Source organism: Scyliorhinus torazame, chromosome 2, assembly GCF_047496885.1.
Source record: "Scyliorhinus torazame isolate Kashiwa2021f chromosome 2, sScyTor2.1, whole genome shotgun sequence".
Taxonomy (NCBI): domain Eukaryota; kingdom Metazoa; phylum Chordata; class Chondrichthyes; order Carcharhiniformes; family Scyliorhinidae; genus Scyliorhinus; species Scyliorhinus torazame.
In genome coordinates, this window is record NC_092708.1 from 151,951,005 (window position 1) to 151,973,176 (window position 22,172).

Sequence of the window (22,172 nt, forward strand, 5' to 3'; positions counted from 1 at the left end):
GTGTGGATGAGCAGAGAGATCTCGGTGTCCATGTACATAGATCCCTGAAAGTTGCCACCCAGGTTGAGAGGGTTGGTAAGAAGGTGTAAGGTGTGTTGGCTTTTATTGGTAGAGGGATTGAGTTTTTGAGCCAAGAGGCCATGTTGCAGCTGTACAAAACTCTGGTGCGGCCGCATTTTGGAGTATTGCGTGCAGTTCTGGTCGCCGCATTATAGGAAGGATGTGGAAGCATTGGAAAGGGTGCAGAGGAGATTTACCAGAATGTTGCCTGGTATGGAGGGAAGATCTTATGAGGAAAGGCTGAGGGACTTGAGGCTGTTTTCATTCGAGAGAAGAAGGTTAAGAGGTGACTTAATTGAGGCATACAAGATGATCAGAGGATTGGATGGGGTGAACAGTGCGAGCCTTTTTCCACGGATGGTGATGTCTAGCGTTAGGGGACATAGCTTTAAATTGAGGGGAGATAGATATAGGACAGATGTCAGAGGTAGGTTCTTTACTCAGAGTAGTAAGGGCGTGGAATTTCCTGCCTGCAACGGTAGTGGACTCGCCAACACTACGGGCATTCAAATGGTCATTGGATAGACATATGGATGATAAGGGAATAGTGTAGATCGGCTTTAGAGTGGTTTCACAGGTCGGCGCAACATGGAGGGCTGAAGGGACTGTACTGCGCTGTAATGTTCTATGTTCAGACATGGGGAGAATGTGCAAACTCCACACCGACAGTGACTCAGGGCCGGGGTTCAAATAGGCAGCATGGCAGTCCCAGTGCTAACCACTGCGCTGCATGCCGCCTGATGACTGCATCCCTAAGGTCAACAGGAATTTCTTTTTCCCAGATTTTCAGGAACTGCTGGTGGAAATGATAGGTGACCTCTTTTCCTCCAAGGTGGAAATCTCTGGGATCCCATCCACTCCTGCGGCTTTTCCAATCTTCATGTGTTTAATGGTGGCTTTAACTTCTTCAAGCTTGGTGGCAGCCCAAGATCATCATCGATAGAGAGTTGGGTATTCCTCAAACATGTCCTCATCTATGATTGTATCACGGTTTAGGAGTTATCTCAAGTGTTCTCTTCATTGGAGGCTGAAGTTTTCTCAGTCTCTCAAGAGGGTTCCATCTTTACGCTTGCACTGGTTTGAGGCCTGGGGTGTTGGCCTGGTGGCACTGAAGAAGCCCTGGGTGTTGTGCTTGTCGGCAAGGAATTGCAGCTCCTTCGATTTCTCAATCCACCATTGGTTCTTGATTTCCCTCCTTCGTGCCGTTGCCAATTGATGAGCCCTCCCCTTTGCCAAAGTGATATTGCTTTGCCTGGTACAAGAACTTTTCTCCTCTTGTCAATCGTGTGGTCATTCTCGTTGAACCAGTATCGGTGTTTCCTGATCTTGTACCCAATGGTTTCTTCACCACTTGAGATGATGACTGTCTTCAGCTCTTTCCAGGTCTCCTCTGCTCCATTAGAATAGACACTTTGGGTTTTTGGAGAAGGCATTGTTCAAAGATCACTAGCATGCTTGGCTCCTGAAGCCACTTAACATTGATCCTTTTTATGAGCTGTTACATCATCTTCTGCTGTTTTGATTGAATTTGATGGACATCGAGGAGCGGATGAGGGGTGGCCTGTCCAGCAGTCATCTTCATCGGCCATCGCTTTGGTGTTGAGGGAATCCTTTTGGTCTTTGGATCGGACATGCTTTGATCATGGATGCCTCCATGAAACCTTGAACCTTTGTCTTTGTGCGGGTGATGACAAGCTGGTGTTCCACACATTTGATCAGCAGGAGAACCCAGTTGGAATTGCAATTCCCAACTCCCTTTCCAGTGGTTCTTTTCCAGAGTTGGCCATTCTTTCCAACTCTGGCGTTAAAGTCCGCAAGTAGGATGAGCTCATCTTCCTGAGGAATAATGGAGAGTATGGTGTCCAGGGTGGAGTAGAGGCCTTTGAACTTATCATTGACATCAAAGGTTGGCCCGCTGGTTCTTGGCAAGTTGTAGACAGAGGATCATGCGACCTCCATTGATGCCAACCGGGAGCTCCGAGTTGGTTGCTGAGTTTGTTCTTGATGAATCCAATTCCATGCATCCTGGGCTGATCCTCAGGTCTTCCTCTCCAGAAGAAGGTGTAACCACCTCTATCTTGCCTCAGCTGCCCTTCGCCTCCTCTCCAGCTCTCTTACAGGACAGCAATGTGACTGAGTTCAGGGCAGTTCTCCGTTCTGGTTGATTAGTTTTGCTCATTATTCTTGAGGGTTTATACATGCCAGAATCTTAAATTGAGTTCAACTTTAATATTCTGACTGCAGATATCTGAGCCTGCTGAATATAGTTTTCCAGCCTGTTTGGAGACGTAACAGACTAGTTTTAGGACACCTCTTCCAACCTTTCCCCATGTGGGGTGAGCAGAGTGGAACTGAAGAGGGCTGCTCGGGCATGAAGAAAGCTGCTGAAATGCTCTCGAGTTCCTATTCCAAGAGCAAGGCAACTGAATCAAACTCCACTGCCTGCGTGCTGGTCTGAAGCTATGGACTTCCAGATCTCACGGTCATGTCCTCTTTGTCTCTTGCTGATTTGCCCCCCCCTGCTGACGCTTACTCCTCTGTGAAGAAATCAATAAATGGCTGCCACCTTCGGGCGATCCCTCGTAGCGAACCTCTCAAGGCGAACTTGACTTTCTCTATGCCAAGAAAGCTCGCCATGTCCGATAGCCATACCTCAGCACTCTGGGGCTTTGAGTCCCTCCATACTAACCGTATTTGTCGCCGGGCTACCAGGGAAGCAAAGGCCAGAATGTTGGCCTCTCTCTCTTCCTGGACTCCCGGGTCCTCCGAAACCCCAAAGATTGCCACCTCAGGGAAAACATTTAACACGTAGCTATCAAAATGCACCTGTCTCCTCAGCAGGCTTCCCCCACACCAGGGCTGGGATTCTTCAACCCCCCCCCCCCGACGCTGGCTGCCCTATTCTCCAGCGCTGTTTTTCAGGCGGCGGGATTCCTTCCCAGCACGCTGGTTGGGGGCCGTTGACTGCGCCCCCCCCCCCAGCGATTTTTCCCGGCCCCGATGTGCCAAGCGGGGTTTTGACCAGTCCCGCCGACGTGAATTACTCACCTGATGCACTGCGGGACCTGGCAGGTAAGTGAGCGGGGGCGGTTCGCGGGGGGATCCGGCCCGCAACCGGGGCCTACCGATCCGAGGGCGGGCTGGTTCCGTGGAGGGACTTCTTTCCTCCGCACTGTGCCCCTGTAGGGCTCCGCCATGTTGCCCGAGGGCCGCGGTTGAGAGGAGAACCCCCCGCGCATGTGAGGAAATATGCTGGCCGGACCGCGCATGCACGAGATCACGCTGCCTGTTTTGCGCAAACTCGCGCCGGCTGGAGCGGCGATAACCCCTCTGATGTCCACCTAGCCCCCAAAAATTCGGAGGATTCCTCACATTCAGGGGCTGTTGACGCTGGAGTGGTTGCCGCCGGTTTTCCCGCCGGCCTGGGGACTTAGTCTCCAGAAGGAAGAATTCCGCCCCAGGTTCTCCAGCAAGGTGGGTTTTCAGAAACCTTCCAAAACCCACCTGCTCTGGGACTCATTAAAATTAATTCTCCAACAGTTGATGGCAACCCCAATGTCAGATGATATGCATGCCGGGTCAGATCCTGACCCTAACCCAAATCTCTTCCCGACTATGAGACGATTGTGTGGGCCCAATTTTTGATGAGAAATTTAAATTTGTGTTGGGAAAATAACTTTTGGTGGCTCTTGACTCCAGGAAAGATGTGAACATTCAGCCTCTAGAGTCAGAATTACAGATTAGTACACTGACATGACGTGTATCAATGATCAGAAGTAGCTGCAGCTATTAATGGGTTTTCAATAGCTACTGATGCTTGATTGTGTGGCAAGAAGATTAGAGTTGAAGATCATAAAGTTCAATTGGTTCAACTAGGGACGAGTGAGTACTTTACGGAGATGTGCCTGATCCTATGTGTATTCCACACCATTTGTTGCCAATAGGTATGGTCACACTTCAGAATAGTGCCTGTTCTATTTAAATTGACGGGCTTGTGACCAACATGTGACTCAGTTGCCTGAGCAATTTCATATTGCCAACATCCGCAGTGCAAAATTCTTAAATTGAATGAAAGTTTGAGGCAGTGTTTTTAACCATTCTCAATCCAGTCTCTAATGACACTGGGACCCCAGTACAAACTGGTTCTTACTTTAAAATTGCTATCTTTTAAGGAAAAAGTCACAATGGCGTGAGGGATGGGATAATGCGCTTCTAAAATTGTGAGCAAATTCACATCATTGGTGCAGTTTTAACATCTCTTTAAGCATAGTATGAATACAAATGAAAGCATGAGTATTGATACGGAGGGCGGCACGGTAGCACATTGGTTAGCACCGTTGCTTCACAGCATCAGGGTCCCGGGGTCGATTCCCGGCTTGGATCACTGTCTGTGCGGAGTCTGCACTGTGTCTGTGTGGCTTTCCTCCAGGTGCTCCGGTTTCCTCCCAAAAGTCCGGAAAGACGTGCTGTTAGGTGAATTGGACATTCTGGATTCTCCCTCTGTGTACCCGAACAGGCGCCGGAATGTGGCGACTAGGGGATTTTCACTAACTTCATTGCAGTGTTAATGTAAGCCTACTTGTGACAAAGATTATTATTATTATTTCTGTGTGATATAGATGTCAAAACATAAAGCACTGACCACCATTTTTTCTAGTGCAAAAATCTTGCCCTTTTTAGATTTTTGTATTCGCTGGGATTACGGTGGTAAAAACTCTGCTAAAAACTTGCATTTAGATAGTACATTGGTGTTAATCAGAACATCTCAAAGCATTCAAGTCCATTCATTACTTCTGAAGTTTGGACCAAAAGTGAAATGAATTATATGCATACCGGGATGACTCCATTCTCTTTGGGGAAAAAATGGCCATGACATTTTTTCATCAAACAGGAAAATGCTGTAACTTGGTTTGAGAGCACTTGTGATAATGCAGCACTCCCTCAGTTCTGTCCAGAAGTATGGGCCGACATGGATACATTTTCTGAAGTGTGATTTCAACACAACCTTCTGACCCCAGTGTGCAACCCACTGAGCCTATTGTTATCTGCAGGTTGATTTGGGGCAGCTTTGTGTTGCCTACTGCATTTCCCTGGCCTGGTGTTAAGAGTGGGCAGCTGCATATTCGGCATGTGTTATTGATGTGCTGAGCGATGGCAATATACTGCTCACTCGTGGGTGGTTTGGTCCTCCTTAGTTTGACTATTGTTCCCTTTGCACCAATTTTTTCTGGTGGATCCATAGGTATGGGGAGGGGAGTATAAGGTGTAAATGGATGAGCTTCGTCACAATTCCATGAAGAAGGCTAAAGAAGATGAAAGTCTGTCTGTGGTGCTTTACAGTGCAGGTGCTCAGCCACTGACCTGGAGCTGGCAAGATGCTGTCATCTGCCTTACCCATGACTAGAACGGAGTGTCATACGAGTTCCCTAACATCGTCCTCTAAGTGAGTAAGTGGCTTAATTGTGTGACAGTCTCTTCTGGTGGCCTGTCTTAGGCCATTTATGTCTGCTAGTTTCTATTGCAAAGATACAGGTAATTAAGAGTAGGACTGATGGTGTTTGGTAAATGGCAAGCAGGGAAGTAAGAAATGTAGGAATGAAATGAGAATGTTAAAGTGGGAAAAGGATTTTGGGGTAGTGCAAGGCAACAGTGTGTTTGAAAGTTGTGCAGGCTAGGGTGTTTTAGGTGTCCTTAATTGGGGAATGTTGTGAAGGATCAATTTTAAAAGAGTTGCTTTAAGTGGATGAAGAATATGATGAAAGTGGATGAAGTACATGTTGCTGCTAGACAGGAGGCACATATTGGTCAGACTGCCACAGTATAGATCAGTTGTCTGATTTCTAGTGACCTCCAAGGAGCAGGACCTCTTGCTCAGGACAGACAGCATGGTAGCCCAGTGGTTGCACAGTGCCAGGGTCCCAAGTTTGATTCCAGGCCTGAGTCACTGTGCGGAGTCTGCTCGTTCTCCCCGTGTCTGCATGGGTTTCCTCCAGGTGCTCCGGTTTCCTCCCACAAGTCCCGAAAGATGTGCTGTCCGGTAATTTGGACATTCTGAATTCTCCCTCATGTACCCGAACAAGTGCCGGAATGTGGCGACTAGGGGCTTTTCACAGTAACTTCTTTGCAGTGTTAATGAAAGCCTACTTGTGACAATAAATATTATTTATTTAAAACCAGAAAAATAGTCCACTCTTATCTGCTTCATGCCTCTAAATGATACATTTAGATCTGCAAGGCAGCTTTGTGCTCTGAAAATGGGGCCAGCCTTTTGGAAGGACAGCGATTCAATTGGTCTCATCTGGAAACACAGGGCATGCAAACTGACTGGCTAGTTTTGCTTAGCTGGTAAATTACAATTTTTCGCAAAACAGTTGGCAGTGTGAGTGACGATCAGCGCTGCATGGCTGCCAAAGTGTTGAAATATGCAATTTTGACAAGCTGGGTTGTGGAACAACATCCAAATGCATTTAGCCTTCATGTTAATGTATGTTGAAACAAGTGATTGAGAGGAATAGGGCATTATTGTTTGTAAAAGGAGAGATTGCAGGAGGTTGACCATGAGCCTGATGTTTAGGCAGCAGAGTCGAAGCAAAGCAACTGTCAGAGTGCAGAAGCCAATGCGTAGAGATTTGTCCACTCTTTTTCATCCTTGACGCTTTGACATATCAATTCTGATAAATAAGAAAGTTAACTTTTTAAGAAATTTGTATTTTTGAAATAGAATGTCAGGCACAGGACACTTCAGTTATCCGATCACCACCTTTTGATTGTGTACGCAGCAGATTTGCTTTGCAGAAAAGTTGGATTGCAAAACCCTTTTTTCGCTGTTCACCTGACTGGCAGCCGTTCACCTGACTCTGGCAGCGCGTGTATCTGTCTTGATTGCTAGTGGTTTAAAACTTCAAGCCTACTTTTCAAAGGTGGTGCATCTGTTTTATTAACATTGCATATATTTTGTATCATCTGGCGAATATGGTGACCTGGGGCGAGATTCTCCGACCCCCCCCCCCCCGCCGGGTCGGAGAATCGCGGGGGCTGGCGTGAATCCCGCCCCCGCCGGTTGCCGAATTCTCCGGCACCGGATATTCGGCGGGGGCAGGAATCGCGCCGCGCCGGTTGGCGCCCCCCGCCCCCCCCCCCCCCTGCGATTCTCCGGCCCGGATGGGCCGAAGTCCCGCTGCTAGAATGCCTGTCCCGCCGGCATAGATTAAACCACCTACCTTACCGGCGGGACAAGGCGGCGTGGGCGGGCTCCGGGGTCCTGGGGGGGCGCGGGGGCGATCTGGCCCCGGGGGGTCGCACCTCGGTGGCCTGGCCCGTGATCGGGGTCCACCGATCCGCAGTCGGGCCTGTGCCGCGGGGGCACTCTTTTCCTTCCGCCTTCGCCACGGTCTCCACCATGGCAGAGGCGGAAGAGACTCCCTCCACAGCGCATGCGCGGGGATGCCGTGAGCGGCCGCTAACGCTCCCGCGCATGCGCTGCCAGGAGATGTCATTTCCGCGCCAGCTGGCGGGGCACCAAAGGCCTTTTCCGCCAGCTGGCGGGGCGGAAATCAGTCAGGCGCGGGCCTAGCCACTTAAGGTTGGGGTTCGGCCCCCCAAGATGCGGAGGATTCCGCACCTTTGGGGTGGCGCGATGCCCGACTGATTTGCGCCGTTTTGGGCGCCGGTCGGCGGACATCGCGCCGATACCGGAGAATTTCGCCCCTGATCACCACCGATTTGGCAAGCATCGAAATCCTATCGAACAACATACCAGTGCTTAGATTACTCAAGGAAGAAAAAGGGAGATGTGCAATGCTGTGACAGATATATGAACGGGCGGGGAACAGAGGGAAGTAGATCCTTGGAAAATAGGTGACCGGTTCAGATAAAGGATCTGGATCGGCGCAGGCTGGGAGGGCCAAAGGGCCTGTTCCTGTGCTGTAATGTTCTTTGTTCTATACCGGTCATATTGAGCACGTGAAACCTATGGCGTTGATCTGTAGTCCTGAGGCTGAGAGAGTTGGTATCAATATTATCTCACCTCGGGTGGCACAACTTATTAACCATGACTTCATCTTCTGATGAAGGGTGTGTTTGGTTGTCTGAATGAGTGATGCTATATATCTTTCACATTCAGCTTAGTTACATGCCTTCTGCACTCTAAGCACCAATGGCTGCTGACTATGGGTAATTCTGTTTCAGTGCAATAAAAAAATTTAAACAAAATAAAGTAATTTGAGGACAAAATGAATGCATCTGCCTTATATTTTTGACACCTAGTTTTCTGACGCCCGTTGCTAGTAGTTTTATGTGGGTTTTACCCAGATATGCAAATGTGCTGGTCCTAGAAACTATTGCATGTCACCTAGAGGCCAGTGATGTGATGTAGCACTTAAATGATCTAACAGTGCTAATGGTCTAACAGTGCTAATCCTATTGGAGTATTTCTATCCTGTGTCTCAAGTCAGGTTGAAATGCAGTATAATTTGTGTGTGTAATTTGACATGGATTAATCAAAGATGGTCACCGTAGATTTATTAAAGGAAGGTGATTTGTTATGTTGTAGGTGTAGCATAAGCGGCTTCCTTGTGGTGCACTTGACAAAGGAAGGTTCAGACGTGGAGATAACTTCAACACGTTTATTAAACTATTTACACTTCTATTACTTGAGTTTGACACCACTGCTAATCCTACTATAGCTACCCAGACTGACTAACCAGTTGCTGCAATCCACATGGTGGGTCTAATATTGAATCAACCCTGTGTCTGTACTCGCTGACTGTCTCCACTGGAAAGAAGCAGATCATGTGTGTGGTGTCCTTTATATATGGGTTGGTGTAATGCCCCCCCCCCCCGTGGTCGTGTCACCTCCGTATGCATCGTGAATGTCTATTGGTCATGTCCTATCTACTTGATCTATTGGTTGAGTGTGTGTGTGATGTTTCTGGTGCTCCATCTAGTGTCCAGCTAGCCTACATGCATTTACATTGATGCACATCACCACAGAAGGTAATACCTCACTATCATTGAATGTTTTGAGGAGGTAACCAGGAGGCTTGAGGGTAGTGCAGTGTATTTTATATAGTTTATATAGATTTTAGCAACGCTTTGATTTTTAAAAAATTCTTTCATGGGTTGTGGGTGTCACTGGAAAAGCCACATTTGTTGCCACTCCCTAATTGTGCTTGATAAGGTCCCTCATGGACTTCTGATCATGAGAAAGAGCTGGAACGGTATAAAACATTAGTTAGGCTGTAGCTGCATGCAGTCACCATCAGAAAGATGAGATTGCCCTGGATCGGGTAGAGAGGGGATTTACGAGGATGCTGCCTGAACTCGGGGAATTCTAGTTTTGAGGAATGGTTAAATAGGCTGAACTTATGTTTTTGGAACAGAACACTGAGGAGAAGCCAAAGTATTTTACAAACATCCAAGTACTGAGTCAGTAATTGATACTGAGGTATAATTGACTTTTACACTGTTTAATGTTTACACTGTTTAATATTCTGCTTGTAGAAACCGTTTTGGAAAAACAACAATACTGTGGTTCATAAAGTATAAACCTAATTAAATATAATAGTGTTTCTCCTTTTTAAAATTGGACCATTTCTCTATTGTTCCTGCTGAAATTGCAGTGGAAGATGGGAAGAATCCTGTAGAAATTTCAGGTGTTCTTGTGGCCTGTCACGAAGGTGTGCTTTTGATACTTGAGCTCCACAAACACTACCACATTTCTACCATTTTTCCCAGGCCTTTTACAATTTGTGACTCAACAACTTCTTTTTCACTGAGTCAGAATCTGTCTCACTTGTCATTTCTAGCATGAGTCGTTTTCTCCATTTTCCTCCTCCCTGGCATTGTAAATCTTAGTAATGCTGAGGTGAATTGTAGCGCCTAACCACTGTCTATACCTGACTCATCAAGGTACATGAAGAAAAATCAAAGATAATTTCTCTATATATGGCCTGGTGTGAAGTTTGGAAAGGTTATTTGCACATTGAGAGATTAGGAAGAATAACATTTTTCTGACTAGCCAGGGATCTTGCTCAACTATATATAGCTCAAATCCTGCAAACCAGATGAATGACCAATTAATCTAATTTTGATGATGCTGGCTGGAAGATTGGGGAGGTTATTGGTCAGGTCACTGAGGGCATTTTTGAATAGCTCCAAAGGATCCTTTCATGTCTACTTTAACGGGTAGGCTTGGCTTCTTATTTAACAAGACAGATAAAAATGGCATTTCCACCAATATAGTTCTCTTTATTTCAATGAAATGTCAGCCTTGCTTTATATGTTTATGACCAGGAATGGCGCTTGAACCAAAGTAGCACTTCCACCAACTGAACTAAATTATCATTATTAGCATGGACAGAATTTGTGTTTGCTTAACTACCCATGACAGTCAAAAAACAACCCTCCATATCCCCCTCCCCCGTACAAAAATAATAAATTAACACCCCAACTTAACACAGAGCCAACATAGCATATATATACACCCCCTCAGATCCCCCAGTATAATTAAACACAACTAAAGTAACCCCCCCCACCGAGTTGCTGCTGCCATTGACCAATGTCTACCGTTCTGCCAAGAAGTCTAAGAACGGTTGCCACCGCCTGAAGAACCCTTGTACTGACCCTCTCAGGGCGAATTTCACCCTCTCCAACTTAATAAAACCCGCCATATCGTTGATCCAAGATTCCACGCTTGGGAGCCTCGCGTCCTTCCACTGAAGAAGAATCCTCCGCCGGGCTACCAGGGACGCAAAGGCCAGGATACCGGCCTCTTTCACCTCCTGCACTCCCGGCTCCTCTGCCACCCCAAATATTGCGAGCCCGCAGCCCGGTTTGACCCTGGATCCTACCACCCTCGACACCGTCCTCGCTACGCCCTTCCAATATTCCTTCAGCGCTGTGCATGCCTAGAACATCTGGGTGTGGTTTGCTGGGCTCCCTAACTCGCCAACATTGAGGGCATTTAAAAGTTTATTGGATAAACATATGGATGATAATGGCATAGTGTAGGTTAGATGGCTTTTGTTTCGGTGCAACATCGTGGGCCGAAGGGCCTGTACTGCGCTGTATTGTTCTATGTTCTAAGCACCTAACACACCTGTCCTCACCCCCAAAAAAAACGGCTCACCCTTGTCCTGGCCATGTGTGCCCTGTGCAGCACCTTAAACTGTATGAGGCTGAGCCTCGCGCACGAAGATGAAGAGTTCGCCCTCCCTAGGGCGTCTGCCCACGTCCCTGCCTCGATCTCCTCTCCGAACTCCTCCTCCCACTTACCTTTCACCTCCGCCACCGAGGCCGAGTACTCCTCCTGCATCACCTGGTAAGTTTCCGAGATCTTCTCCACTCCCGCCCACCCCCCCAGAGCACCCTGTCCTGTACTGTGCGTGGCAGCAGCCGCGGGAATTCCACCACCTGCCGCCTGGCAAATGCCCTTACCTGTAAGTACCTGAAGGTGTTCCCCGGGGGGAGCCCATACTTCTCCTCCAACTCACCCAGGCTTGCAAACTTCCCGTCCACAAACAGGTCTCCCAACCTTCGTATCCCTGCCGTGTGCCACCCCGAAAACCCTCCATCTGTCCTCCCTGGGATGAACCGGTGGTTCCCATGTATTGGGGACCCCGCCGAGGCCCCTATTTCCCCCCCCGTGCCGCCTCCACTGCCCCCAGATTTTGAGGGCCGCCGCCACAACCGGGCTCGTGGTATACCTCCTTGGAGGGAGCAGCAGCGGCGCCGTTGCCAGCGCCCCCAGACTCGTACCCACACAGGACGCCGTCTCCAGCCTCTTCCATGCAGCCCCCTCCCCCTCCACCCACTTGCGCACCATCGTCGCATTGGCGACCCAGTAGTATCCACAGAGGTTGGGCAGCGCCAGCTCCCCCCATCTCTACTCCGCTCCAGGAACACCCTTCTCACCCTCGGCGTCCCTCGCGCCCACACAAACCCCATATGTTCCTGTTGACCCGCCTAAAAAAGGCCTTCGGGATAAACACGGGTAGGCACTGGTACAGGAACAAAAACCCTAGGAGCACCGTCATTTTGACTGACTGCACCTTACCCGCCAAGGACAGCGGCAACGCGTCCCACCTCTTGAACTCCTCCTCCATTTGCTCCACCAGCCTTGTGAAATTAAGCCTATGCAGGGCCCCCCCAACTTCTGGCCACCTGGATCCCCAAATACCTGAAGCACCTAGCCGCCCTTTTTAGTGGGAGCTCGCCAATCCTCCTCTCCTGGTCCCCTGGGGTGAACCACTAACAGCTCGCTCTTCCCCATGTTGAGCTTGTACCCCGAGAAATCCCCGAATTCCCTGAGAATCCTCATTACCTCCGGCATTTCCCCCCCCCCCCCACCGGATTCGCCAGATATAACAGCAAGTCGTCCGCATAGAGCGACACCCTATGCTCCTCCCCACCCCGCACTAATCCCCTCCAGTTCCTCGACTCCCTCAGTGCCATAGCCAGGGGTTCAATCGCCAGTGCGAAGAGCAGGAGGGGGGACAGGGGACACCCCTGCCTCGTCCCTCGGTGCAACCGAAAGTACTCAGACCCCCTCCTGTTCTTGGCCACACTCGCCATCAGGACCTCATTCAACAGCCTGACAAACCCCTCCCCAAACCTCTTCAGCACCTCCCACAGGTACCCCCACTCTACTCTATTGAAGGCTTTCTCAGCGTCCATCGCCACCACTATCTCCGCCTCCCCCTCCCTCGCCGGCATCATGATAACGTTCAGAAGCCTCCGCACATTTGCATTCAACTGCCTCGCCTTCACGAACCCCGTCTGGCCTTCGTGGATGACCTGCAGTCCTCAATCCTCGTGGCTAACGCCTTTGCTAGCACCTTGGCATCTACGTTCAGCAGCGAAATCGGCCTGTAAGACCCACACGGTAGGGGATCCTTGTCCCGCTTCAGGATCAAGGAGATCAGTACCAGAGACATCGTCGGGGGCAAAGCCCCTCCCTTCCTTGCCTCATTAAAGGTCCTAACTAGCAATGGGCCCAACAGGTCCATATATTTTTTGTAAAATTCAACCGGGAAACCATCTGGTCCCGGTGCCTTCCCCGCCTGCATGCTCCCTATCCCTTTGGTCAGCTCCTCCAGCCCAATTGGGGCCCCCAATCCCGCCACCAGTCCCTCCTCCACCTTCGGAAACCTCAATTGGTCGAGAAAGCGGCCCATCCCTCCCTCCTCCAGTGGGGGCTCGGACCGATACAATTCCTCGTAAAAGTCCCTGAAGACCCCATTGATGCCAACCCCACTCTGCACCACACTCCCTCCCCTGTCCTTAACTCCCCCGATCTCCCTAGCTGCGACCCGCTTCCGGAGCTGATGCGCCAGCATCCGGCGAGCCTGTTCCCCATACTCCTAAATCACCCCCGGGCCTTCCTCCATTGCACCTCCGCCTTCCTGGTGGTCACCAGGTCGAATCCGGCTTGGAGGCTGCGCCTCTTCCTCAACAGTCCTTCCTCAGGCACCTCCGCATACCTCCTGTCTACCCTCCCCATCTCCCCCACCAGCCTCTCCCTCTCCGTCTGCTCCCTCCTCTCCTTGTGGGCCCTAACCAGCGCCTCCCATACCATACCCACTCGGGCCTCCCCGTTATCGTTGGCCTCCAGGTACCTCTCTGTGCTTCCTTGGTTCCGCTCACTCACCACCTCGTCCGCCAGGAGCCCCACCTCCAAACGCCACAATGGGCGCTGGTCCCTCTCCTCCCCCAGCTCTAAGTCAACCCAATGCGGGGCATGATCCGAAATGGCTATCGCCGAGTACTCCGTACTCTCGCCATCAGCGCCCTGCTCAAAATAAAAAGTCGATCTGGAAGTAAGCCTTATGGACATGTGAGAAGAATGAGAATTCCCTAGCCCCCGGCCTTGCAAATCTCCAAGGGTCCACCCCCCCCTTCTGGTCCATAAACCCCCTCAGCACCTTAGCCGCCGCCGGCTTCCTAGAGCGATCCAGTGCCGGATCCTACACAGTGTTGAAGTCACCCCCCATTATCAGGCCCCCCACGTCCATATCTGGGATCCGATCCGACCCAACATACGCCGCATAAAACCCGCATTGTCCCAGTTCGGGGCATACACATTGACCAGTACCACCCTCTCTCCCTGCAGCTTACCACTAACCATTACGTACCTACTGCCATTGTCTGACATAATGCTCGACGCCTCGAACGACACCTTCTTTCCCACCAAGATCGCCACCCTTCGATTTTTGACATCCAGCCCCGAATGAAACACCTGACCTACCCACCCTTTCCTCAATCTTACCTGGTCTGCCACCTTCAGGTGTGTCTCCTGGCGCATAACCACATCTGCCTTCAGCCCCTTCAGGTGCACGAACACGCAGGCCCGCTTGACCGGTCCATTCAGTCCCCTTCCATTCCAGGTTATCAGCCGGATCAGCGGCTACCCGCCCCCCTCCCCCGCCGACTAGCCATAACCCCATCTCAGCCAGCCACGCGCCCGCACCCCATGCCCGACCAGTTCCCCACGGCGGCAGACCCCCCGTCTCGACCCCCCCCCACTCGCTCCAGCTCCCTTTGACCATAGCAGCAGCAACTCGATTCCCCCCCCCCCCGCGCACCGCGGCTAGTACCCCTCCTAGCTGCTTTACTCCCCCCATTGCACTTCCGCAAGTCAGCTGACTCCTGCTGACCCCGGCCACTCCTGCCTCTCCTTCAACTCCCATTGTGTGACACACCCTCCCCTTCCATTCCCCATCCGCAGGCTCTCCACCTCCCCCTTCCATCCCAAGCGCGGGAAACAACCCTTGCTTCCCCACCCCCTCCAGCCTTCAGCGTGGGAAAAAGCCCACGCTTACCACCTACCCGACCCCGTCACTTCTGATGCAGCTCCTTTTACAGGCCCAGTCCCCTCACCCCCGATTCCGGCCTCCCCCTCCCCCGCGGGGTCCCATCACACTGCTGGCCATCCACCCCTGTTCCATTTGCTTACCCCCCCCTCCAAGAGCCCCCCCAACCACCCCCACCCAACCAGAAAGAAAAACAAAACAAGAGCAAAGAACCCCCCCGCCCCCCCCCCCTCAAAAAGTATCATATCAACCACAATCACCAAACGCCCATCCCAACCCTCAATCTGTGTCCAGCTTCTCGGCCTGAACAAAGGTCCACGCCTCCTCCGGAGACTCAAAATAATGGTGCCGGTCCTTGTAGGTGACCCTCAGTCGCGTCGGCTGCAACATGCCAAACCTCACCTCCTTCCTGTGCAGCACCGCCTTCGCTCGATTGTACCTGGCCCTCCTCTTCGCCACCTCCGCACTCCAGTCCTGATATATCCGAACCTCCGCATTCTTCCACCTGCTGCTCCTCTCCTTCTTGGCCCACCTGAGCACACACTCCCGATCAGCGAACCGATGAAACCGCACCAGCACCACCCGCGGCGGCTCGTTAGCCTTGGGCCTCCTCGCCAGCACTCTATGTGCCCCTTCCAGCTCCAGGGGCCCTTGGCAGGACCCCGTTCCCATCAGCGAGTTTAACATGGTGACCACATAGGCCCCTACGTCCGGCCCCCCCAGCCCCTCCGGGAGGCCCAGAATCCGCAAGTTCTTCCGCCTCGACCGATTCTCCATCTCCTTGAACCGCTCCTGCCATTTTTACCTCCACTTTTATCGCCAGGCCTAAGATCTCGTCCTCATTGTCGGAGATCTTTTGTCAGGCCTCGCAGATCGCCACCCTCTGGGCCGTCTGGGTCTCCAGCAGCTTATCGATAGAAGCCTTCATCGGCTCAAGCAGGTCCGCTTTAATCTCCCTGAAGCAGCGCTGGATAACCTCCTGTTGCTCCTGCGCCCACTGCATCCACGCTGCCTGGTCACCGCCCGCCGCCATTTTGTTCTTCTTCCCTCGCACCTTCTTCGGGTCCACTACCACTTTTTTAGTCGCCCCGCTCCTGGTAAAAGCCATATACTGTCGGGGAACTATTGTACTCTCCTTCCCACAGCGGGAAACGTCGAAAAAATGCTGTTGGGGTCCCCGAAAAGAGCCCAAAAGTCAATTCTTTGCGGGAGCTGCTGAACGTACGACTTAGCTCCGCGTAGCCGCAACCGGAAGTCCTCCTTGCTGATCTTTTGAACACGACAAAAGAGAACATGGCTGTCCATGTGGTTTTTCACATGTTCAAATCCTTTTCCAAATAAGATGTTGATTGCACATTCTGTTGACGGTTAACACCTCTGATGGGGTGAGGTAGTCAATATCTTTGTTTTAGAATACCCCATTCAAATCAGATAATACCCCATTGGTTTCAGGGAAGGTCATCAACTTGTATCCGTCTGGAATGTTCTTTGATTCCCTCTTGAGACAGGGATGTAGTTCTAATCCACAAAACGTCGGCGACCATATCCATCTTTAAAAATGTAAAATTAATTTGAAATTCCAAGTCACATGCTGGTGCTGGATTTAGTATTATATAACAATGCATAATATTTATAAATTTATTGCTGCTGTTCAGCCCTGCCTGCTGAAGCAATCTGGTATTGGAACTCCATCATTGAGCAATCAACCCTTCCTCAGTCTATAGCATGTGAAATGAGGCATCCATCTACGCAATATTCAGGCTCCTGTTGGCAAGTCAAGTTTTTATATATATTCAGATGATTCTTTTTAACAGAGATTTCTTATAGCTTAGTTTTTTTTCCACATGTGTAATTGGAAAAAAAAGGATGCATGTGTTGATTCAGGGTTCTGCTTTGTAATGGGGGCCTGTCAGTTGGAAGCAAGTTGTTTTTCATCCAGGCATTTTTGTTAAGCAAACATGAAGTGTCTGACATGTTTGTATCAATATGTCTAAGTACCTAAGAAGTAAACTCATTAACTAACCCTTAATGACAGCTTTGCACTAAGTGAGACAAAAGTAGCTCACTGAGTTACTTTTGATGGGGCCATTGTCAGCAATAGCTGGTGATTCTGTGAGAATAGATATATTTTATAACTATTACTACATATACTCATACATCTAATGAAATCTTGTCATTATTGTCTCAAAATGATGCCTATAAAGCAGCATCCAACGCTTCCACTGCAATAATAAACCAACAGTTTTTCGATTGATTGATTGATTTATTGTCACATGTACTGAAGTACAGTGAAAAGTATTTTTCTGCGGCCGAGGGAAAGGACACAGTACATACATAGTAGACAAAATGAATAATCAACAAAATACATTGACAAATAGTGGTTGGTTACAGCAAGGGCCAAACAAAGCAAATACATCAGCAAGGGCCAAACAAAGCAAATACATGAGCAAGAGCAGCATAGGGTGTCGTGAATAGTGTTCTTACAGGGAACAAATCATTCCGAGGGAGAGTTATTAAGGAGTCTAGTAGCTGTGGGGAAGAAGCTGTTCCTATGTCTGGATGTGCGGGTCTTCAGACTTCTGTCTGATGGAAGAGGGCAAAGCCTGGGTGTGAGGGGTCTCTGAAATTGCTGTCTGCCTTCCTGAGGCAGTGGGTGGTGTGTACAGAATCAATGTGAGGGTGGCAAGCTTGTGTGATGCGTTGGGCTGAGTTCACCACACTCTTCAGTTTCTTGCGATCTTGGGCGAGCAGTTGTCATACCAAGCAGTAATGCAGCCGGATAGGATGCTCTCTAGTTTGACCTGGTATTGTCTTTTGGCGTCCCTGATGGCTTTACGTACGTCATATCTGGATTTCTTATATAGGTCAGGGTCATTGGACTTGAACGCCTCTGTCGGGATCTTCTGCAGGGAGTGAGCCTTTCGGTTAAGCCAGGGTTTCCGATTGGGGAACACCTGTATTGTCGTCTTTGGTACACAGTCCTCGACGCACTTACTGATTAAATCTGTGACAGTGGTTGCGTTCTTGTCCAGGTTAGTTGCCGTGGCCTTGAATATGGACCAGTCCACGGATTCCAAGCAGTTGCGGAGGATATCCTCTGATGCCTTGTACCAGCACTCCACGGTTTTCTTGACTGGCTCAGCATGCTTGTGTTGCTGTTTGTAAGCCGGAATTAGGAGTGCTGACTTGTGGTTGGATTTGCTAAAGTGTGGTCGGGGAATGGAGCGGTAGGCACCTTTTTGAATGTAAATAAACGCCCTTTTCTTGAATATTCCAATCAAATAGATACCTGTTAACTAGTTTTGTACTGTAATATTTAAGAGTCTGCATGGCAGGTGTCAACTCTGTAGCAAGAGTAGCCTTGATGGGCCAATAAAGTGTAACCGTATTGATAACAGTCAACGGTAATTGTGACTGGTATAAAATGAGACACATTGCAAACTTAGCATAAAAACATTAGCAGTTGTCATAGGGAATGCAATGGACTGCTACTGTGTATGCCAAATATGGATTTGTGGACCTAGTTCTCCACATAGAGAGGTCCTGATAATTTAAGCTTAAGTAAAGGGGGAAACAGATATTGAAGAATAAACATTTGAAGTAGATAGGAAGGGATGGGTTAATTATTTCCATGCTCCGCTTGGCTCGGGTCAACAAACCCAAGCAGCATTGACTGGAACTGAGGGATGTTATTTGCCAAGCTTCTGAGGAGTTTTGGGTGGTGCAGAGATCTATCTAAATTGTAGATGGGTGGGAACAGGAGGGGGAGAGATTAGGTAAGAATGGTTTCTTTGTGTTTTTTTATATGATGGAATTATTTTGGTCAGTAGTTGGACTTTGAACGCAATAGAGAGAATTAACATGAGTAATCGAATTGTAATTTTTTGAGTTGTGGTTAACACAGTTGCTTCACAGTTACAGGATCCCAGGTTCGATTCCCGGCTTGGGTCACTGTCTGTGCGGAGTCTGCACATTCTCCCCGTGTCTGCGTGGGTTTCCTCCAGGTGCTTCGATTTCCTCCCACGGTCCAAGGATGTGCAGGTTAGGTGGAATGGCCATCCTAAATTGCCCTTGAAAGTGTCCAAAAAATGTTAGGTGGGCTTGCTGGGTTATAGGGATAGGATGGAGGCATGCACTTAAGTGGGGTGCTCTTTCCAAGGGCCAGTGCAGACTCAATGGGCCAAATGGCCTCCTTCTGCACTATAAATTTTATGATCTATGAGTTGATGTTGATACAATTTTTGTCCAGTCTGTGGTAAACTTGTACATTCTTCCGCAGATGTTCTTTTGCCAAATATAATATTGTTCCGATGATTTGCCAGTCTCGAGCTGAAGCTATTTGAAGATGTGTTGAGGAGAGGCAGGAGGCCTTCGAAGGAAGGATAGTTCAAGTCACCTTCATTTTGGGGATATCACTGTTTGGAAGAATGGCAAAAGTAGTTGACCTGTTTTGGATGTAGAATGGCAGCTGTTAATGTATTTTGAAAGATTCTCCAAACTTTAGTCTGCAGTTTAAATCTTAAATTTTAAATCGATAAAAGAAACTTTCATCTAACCTTGAGCTTGAAGTCCGTGGTCATTTATATCAATAGGGAATGGAAAGGCTTATACAAGGTAGTTCTTCATTTGATTAGTTCTTCATTTGATTATGTTTTGGGATTATGATTGCAATAAATATTAGAGAATAATAAAATTGTGCCAACGATATCTGATATTTCTGTGTTCCTGGAGTAATTTTTAAATGAATTAACAAATAGTAACAGGAAGGAATCAGTCACATTAAAGAAACAGTAGTCCACCAAAATTTGGAGAGGAAGTGCTGAGTACAGTTATAGAATATATAAGCCAATAAAAATAAAAATCGTGGAAAATTGAAACTATCCACAAATATGTTGACGCGGAGAGCAAGTGAAAAGTGTGCAGTTTTTACAGTCTTTGTAAATCTCCTTTCTTACCCAGTGAAGGAATTTTCCAAACCGAATCCCTGGTCAAACTGTGCGGCCATTAGTGGGTCAGGAACCCAAAAGGTAAAGAAACGGACCAACTAAGTTAGCATGTCATCCTTGGGCTCCTCAGCCAATTGTGAAGGGCGCACTGGTCTATCAAAGAACACATTTCTAATTAAAGGGACTCCATCATTGATTAGAATGTCCCACCTGAAGTTGGATTTTTGAGGCTGCAGCAACAGCAGAAATGTTGAAGAGGGGCATGGATGGAAATGGCCGAGGAAGTTAGCAACAGAAGTGTCCTTGAAAGTGGCTTCCGGCTGCGGGGATGTAAGTGGACGCACAAAAGGTGGCTCTCCTCCTGGGAACTTGAAATTAGGTACTTTTAGTCCAAAGATTGACCTTAGGTTAAAAAAAAATCCCCCCCCCCCCACACACACACCACAATGATGCCCTGGGACTGAGAATATTCACCTCCCAACAACCACAACCATCTTCCTTTATACTCTGTATGACTCCAACCACTGCAGCATTTTCACCTGATTCTCATTGACATAATGGCCCTCATGATGCCACACTTGGTCAAATGCAGTCGCACTCACTTCTTCTCTTGAGTTCAGCTCTTTTGTCTGTGTTTGGCCCAAGGCTGTTATGAGGTCAGAAGCTGTGTGGCCCCTGGCGAAACCCAAACTTGAGTGTCAGTGAGCAGATTATCGCTGAGTAAGTACCGCTTGATAGCATTGTCAAAACTTTGCTGATGATTGAGAGTCGGTAATTGGCTGGGTTGGATTTGCCCTGCTTATTGTAGGCTGGACACACCTGGGCAATTTTCCACATTACTGGGTAGATGCCAGTGTTGTAGCTGCACTGGAACAGTTTGGCTATGCGTGTATCTAGTTCTCGAGCACACGGCTTCAGTATAATTGTTGGCGTGTTAGTGCTATTACGATCCCAGACCAGACCCCAATGGTGGTTGGGATACCGGACCGAAACCCCAATACAAGACTGTGCGGAAAGAATGATTTGCTCCAGGAGTAATTGCATGAAAAAATAGGGATTTGTTATTTTTAAAATAACATTTATTATGAATCCAATATTAAACTAACTTCACACCCAAAAAGAACAGCTTACAATTATCTCTTAACACTATTTCTTGAGACTTCCGGTTGCGGCTATGCAGAGCTAAGTTGCACGCTCGGCAGCTCCCGCTCGGAACGGACTTTTGGGCTCTTTTCAGGGCCCCCAATGGCATTTTTTCGACATTTCCCGGTGTGGGAAGAAGATTGCTATATTCCCCCAACAGTGTATGGCTTGGACCAGGAGTGGGGCGACTAAAAAAAGTGGTGGTGAACCCAAAGTGCGAGGGAAGAAGAGCAAGATGGCAACGGGGACCAGGCAGTGTGGGTGCAGGAGCAGCAGGAGGTTATCCAGCGCTGCTTCAGGGAGCACAAAGTGGACCTGCTGGAGCTGATGAAGGCTTCTATCGACAAGTGCTGGAGACCCAGACAGCCCAGGGGGTGGCGATCCGCGAGATCCGACAAAAGATCTGCGACAACGAGGACGAGATCTTAGGCCTTGCGGTAAAGGTGGAGGCGCTCCACAAGAAATGGCAGGAACGGTTTGAGGAGATGGAGAATCGGTCGAGGTGGAAGAATTTGCGGATCCTGGGCCTCCCGGAGGGGTCGCACGTGGAGATCTATGTGGTCACCATGTTAAACTCGCTGATTGGGAGCGGGGTCCTTCCAAGGGCCCCTGGGGCTGGAAGGGACCCATAGAGTGCTGGTGAGGAGGCCCAAGGCTAACGAGCCGCCGCGGGCGGTGCTGGTGCGGTTTCATCAGTTCGCTGATCGGGAGTGCGTGCTCAGGTGGGCCAAGAAAGAGAAGAGCAGCAGGTGGGAGAACGCGGAAGTTCCAATATATCAGGACTGGAGTGCGGAGGTGGCGAAGAAGAGGGCCGGGTACAACCGGGGGAAGGCGGTGTTGCACAGGAAGGCGGTGAAGTTTGGCATGCTACAGCCGCCGTGACTGTGGGTCACTGACAAGGACCGGCACCACTATTTTGAGTCCCCGGAGGAGGCGTGGGCCTTTGTTCAGGCCGAGAAGCTGGACACAAACTGAGGGTCGGGATGGGTGGTCGGGGATTGCTGTTGGTGTGTTACATTTTGAGGGGGGGTTCTTTGCTCTTATTTCTTTTTGGTTCAGTGTGGGTGGTTCGGGCACTGTTTTGGTTGGGTCTTTCGGGTGGGCTCTTGGAGGGGGGTAAGTAAATGGAGTAAGGTTGGATGGCCGGTAGGGGGGATGGTGAGGCCCAAGTCGGGGGTGAGGGGACTGGGCCTGTAAAAGGAGCTGCGTCAGA

At 49.4% G+C, this 22,172-nt stretch overlaps 1 protein-coding gene across 3 annotated transcripts in view; it reads left to right on the forward strand.

The window, feature by feature from the left end:
* glsa (glutaminase a) overlaps positions 1-22,172 on the forward strand; it is a 202,922-nt gene that overhangs the window by 166,913 nt on the left and 13,837 nt on the right. The window contains exon 15 of one of the 3 annotated variants that reach the window (XM_072478437.1): positions 19,150-19,542. The exons of the other annotated variants lie outside the window; for them this stretch is intronic. Coding sequence (XP_072334538.1) covers positions 19,150-19,170 — 21 coding nt within the window. The 3' untranslated portion in view covers positions 19,171-19,542. Of the gene's footprint in view, positions 1-19,149; positions 19,543-22,172 lie in introns of those variants that run through there. 3 annotated transcript variants of the gene reach the window in all.